The sequence below is a fragment of the Geospiza fortis genome, unplaced genomic scaffold (assembly GCF_000277835.1).
Source record: "Geospiza fortis unplaced genomic scaffold, GeoFor_1.0 scaffold313, whole genome shotgun sequence".
NCBI lineage: Eukaryota > Metazoa > Chordata > Aves > Passeriformes > Thraupidae > Geospiza > Geospiza fortis.
In genome coordinates, this window is record NW_005054582.1 from 216923 (window position 1) to 221184 (window position 4262).

Consider the following 4262-nt stretch of genomic DNA (forward strand, 5'->3'; position numbering starts at 1 on the left):
CCCTCCGCGTTCCCCGAGCTCTGCAAGGCCCCGGGGAGCAGCACCTGCGGCGGGGACACCCTCAGGCACGGCAGGGGCATGGAGGGATCAGCCCCCTCTCCTCAGCCCCTTCCAGCGCCACGGAGCTCCTGTCACACCCTGCATTGCCCCCAAACCCCCTCATCTCTCCTGGGGAGGGTCCATCCCTGCCCGGAGCCCGCAGCGCGCCCGCCTTCACCCCGGCTGCTCCCGACCTGCGCTGCCGCCAGCCCTCCTCCTCCTCCTCAGCAGCTGCAGCCTCCCCACCTGGCCTTTACAGGGAGCTGCTCGGAGACCTCCCTCCGCAGCACACCCTCTCCCACCCCCACAGCTCCTCCTTGCTCCGCTCCCGGCCCGTACCTGCCCTCGGGCGAGGACCGCCGATCATCGGCCCCCTTCGCCCCCCACTGCCACGGCAAGGAGGGACAGGGACATGGTGCTGGCAGCTGGGCCGCAGTGAAAGTCCAACCTGCACAGGGAATTGTCACAGAGGAAGATCTGAGACCCCACTGAAGGAGGAGCTGATTGTTTTGTCAGGCAGGGTCTGGATCATCACCCTGAGAGCCCAGCAGAGCCAAGGGCAGGCTCATGGCACGGCTGTCTGTCCTGCTGGGCACCTCCAACAGGACACCCACTTATCCCTGCCTGCCACCCCGCTGTCCCCACTGTCCCCCAGGAGCCACAGGGCCGTGCAGGAGGGTCCGGGACACCCAGGCAAGGTCAGTGAACGTGGCTGCACAGCTCAGGGCAGCACAGGGGCACTGCAGGGGTGGCCACATGGGAGCTGGGGCTGTTGCCATTCCCTGCCCAAGCCTTTGGCATCACTCTCCCCAGCTCAGCATGTGCTGGGGAAGGTGGCAGCAATGACAGCAGTGACACAGTGGCAGCAGTGGCAGCAGTGACACAGTGACAGCAGTGACAACAGTGGCAGCAATGACAGCAGTGACACAGTGGCAGCAGTGACACAGTGGCAGCAGTGACAGCAGTGACAGCAGTGGCAGCAATGACAGCAGTGACACAGTGGCAGCAGTGGCAGCAGTGGCAGCAAGCAGGCAATACCCCAGCCCCCGGGCAAGCAGGGCTGCACTCCAGCTGTCAACAACAGCAGTCAGACCCTCAAAGGGGACCCTGCTGTCCCAGCACCATGCCAGGAGCAGAGCCCAGCTCTGGTGCTCCTGTAGCACTCCCTGCTCCCCCAGGAGTCACCCTCCAGCCAGGTGAACTATGCCAGCTCACCTGGGCACACAGACCCTACCTGGTGCCATCACCCAGGATGTTCCCCTTCACTGTGGGGACATCCTCAGCATCCCCACCCAGGGCTGGTGTGGGAATGGAGAGTGGCCACAGCTCCCAGCCACAGCTCTGCTGCCCTGGAGCATCAATCAGCAGCTCAGGGCTGCCCTGCACAGGGTTAAACTGCTCCGTTAGCTTTCCCTCCATGGGTGGAGCAGCACTTTGTGACTAATTTTCTCCATTTCTGGCATATCAGATACAGCTCTGGGGCAAATCAATTCATCAAATTTCCCTCCTAGCCTCAGCACTGCCCTGCTGTGGGCCCTGCCACAGTTCCACCCCTCTGCTGGGAGCTGAGCCATGAGACACCTGAGCCTCTGGGGCCGGGGCAGGTGGGGCCAGGCAGCCCCTGGTTACATCTCACGGGGCAAACAGGTGCCCCAGGAGGGAGCTCCTGTCCCTGTCCCGCTGCACTGTGGCTCTCCCACCTCCCAAGTGTGATTAAGGTGTGACCAGACTGCTACACCCAGGCTAATGAGCCCCAATTTTGGGGAGGGATTAATAGCTCCTAAGGCAATCAGCCACCTTGGAGCTCACTTCCAGCCACCCAGGATGCCCCTGTTCACCTTTACCCATCCCAAGCTCCAGTCCTTCCTGCCCCCCCCATCACCCACAGCCCCCCAGCTGGCTCGGGTCCCACAGCTCCTGGAAGCAAAACACTGCGGAGGCTGCTGGAGCTCATCCTTATCAACACCAGCTGATAAGAGCGCCCTGCTGAGCAGGAAAAGTGAGACCCAGGGGCCGGGCAACGCCTCGCATGGAGCTGCTGGCACAGCAGATACCAGGCAGCCCCACCAAGCCCCCAGAGCCGCTTCTTGTGGCCAATCTCCAAAGAGGGGGAGCTCCTGGGGGTGGCAGGGGCCTCGTGGCATGCTGTGAGCACCCTCTGCAGTGTTCAGGTGGGTTTGTTCGAGGAGGTGGGGCCAAAGGAGCCACCAGAGGAGCCAGAGGGTGAATTTTGTCGTCAGAGGAGCCAGAGGGTGAATTTTGTCCCTAAGCCAGGCCAGTGTGGATGGGGACACAGGGACACGGAGCTGGGCTGAGTCACCTTTCAGGGGATCACGACTTTGTTGATATTTATGCCAAAGAGCCTCAGTGTGGCATCACAGCAACTCCTCCCCAACAGCGAGACCCCAGCCCAGAGCACGTGGGGACAATCCCCAGGGTGACCACTGGCTCTAGGTGGGACCCCAGCATCCCCCAGCCACCGTGAGCTCCACACAAGCCAAGGCTTTGCACAAGAATTAATGAGCAGAGCCAAGCCCAGCGACGTCGGAGGATTCGCCCCCGCTGCGTTTATCCCGGAGCCAGTCGGTCCTTGAGCACGGAGCCGAGCGCAGGGGCCGGGGCACGTGGACCGGGGTGATTCAGCATCCGGCCACAGCCGCGAGCAGCGGGGCAGGTAAGCGAGGAACAGCTGGGGGAGCGGCCCTGCACCGGGAGAGGGATGCTGGCAGCGGGGCGGTGGGGATGGGGCTCGCTGCGTGATCCTGGAGAAACGTTTCCCTCTTGTGGACAAACACAAACAGCCTCGGGGCAGGAGCAGGCTGCTCTCGCCACGGCTCTGGCGGCGGCTCCCGGAGCTGCGGGGTCCCACGAGCAGCATCCCCGCGGCTGCGTGGCGTGCCAGTGTCGCAGGGTGACACTGTCACTCACCGGCCACGCCTGGGCTGTGCTCAGCCCACGCAGCATCGCGGCTGTCAGTCCTGACAGCACCCCTGGGCACATCCCACCCGCACGGATCCCCGCCGCCCTCCTCGCCCTGAAATTATGACCTCCCTGCCCTAATCTCCTGCTCTCACACCCTGCCAGCTCCCTCCCTCCTTCCTGGGTGCGCCCACACTCAGCACCCACTCCCGCTCCTGCCCCCGCTTGCTCCAGGCACCCCAGATCTGTGCTGGCTGCTGAGCCCTGGGTGCACCCCCAGTTTCCTCAGCATGGTGGGGACCCCTCGGATCAGCCCCCATGGGGAGCAGGGAGGCTCCAGGCATGGCTGCTGCAGCCTGGGCAGCCTCACTGTCCCAGAAAAGCATCAGGAGCAGCTCGGGCTCAGCCTCCCTGTCCCAGAAAAGCCCCTGGAGCAGCTGGGGCTCAGCCAGAGCTGGCTGGGACCCTGAGCCCCCCATGCTGCCACGCTCCTGGAGCTGGTCCTGCCTCCAGCCCTGGCCTCAGGACCTTGGTCTGGGAGAGATGTGACCCACAGAGCCCCTGGCCTGACCTCAGGCTGCAGGCAGCTCCAGAGGGGCAGGGAAAGCACAGAAAGCTGAGGCTTGGCTGCAATCCCTGCTCAGCCCTTCCATCGAGGGTGGGTGTCCAAGTGCTTTGTGCCTGCTCCTGATGCAGCACCCAGAGCACTCAGGGTGACTCCTGAGACACCTGATAGCTCCTAAAACCTGTCCCCATCAGCAGCTGGAGCACACCTGGGCTCTGCTCAGCCCCAGCCAGGCAGTGCATGCTCAGAGCTGGGACAGAGTCATGCCTGGAGCATCTCTCAGCAGGGTCTGAGGTGGGCACAGGGGCAGGGGCAGGGCAGGGGCAGGGCAGGGAGAGGGGCTGCCCACGACGCGCCAGCTGCTCTGTGCTGCTCTCCAGGCTCCAGCAGGCTCCACGCTGGGGTGGCACCCAGCCACAGTGCCCAGGAGCAGGGGAGGGACCCGGAGCTTTCTCCTCCAGGCGCAGACATCAAGGCAGCATCCGTGTTTAATGTCGGAACGGCAGAACACAGCGCTCACAGCCTGTGGGGTCTCCACCCTGAGGGGCACCGTGCCCCCGGCCCTCCTGCACACGCTCAGCATCCCCGGCCTGGCCCATCCTGGCTCTGTCACAGCCCCGGGGACGCTGCCCTGGGCTGAGCCCGCGGGCAGCTGGGGCTGCACGTCCGGCCCCCGGCGCCTCGGCCCCGTCACTGCCGCTGCCACACGTAGGTCTGGATGGAGTTGGCCCGAGCCACG

The 4262-nt window shown here is 64.6% G+C and overlaps 1 protein-coding gene across 1 annotated transcript in view; it reads right to left on the minus strand.

Moving 5' to 3' along the window:
* Nucleotides 1–163, minus strand: part of LOC102041766 (lysosomal acid glucosylceramidase-like) — a 3263-nt gene extending 3100 nt beyond the window's left edge. Inside the window, exon 1 of the mRNA XM_014310754.1 lies at nt 150–163. Coding sequence (XP_014166229.1) covers nt 150–163 — 14 coding nt within the window. The remainder of the gene's footprint in view (nt 1–149) is intronic.
* Between the last annotated feature and the right edge of the window lie 4099 nt (nt 164–4262).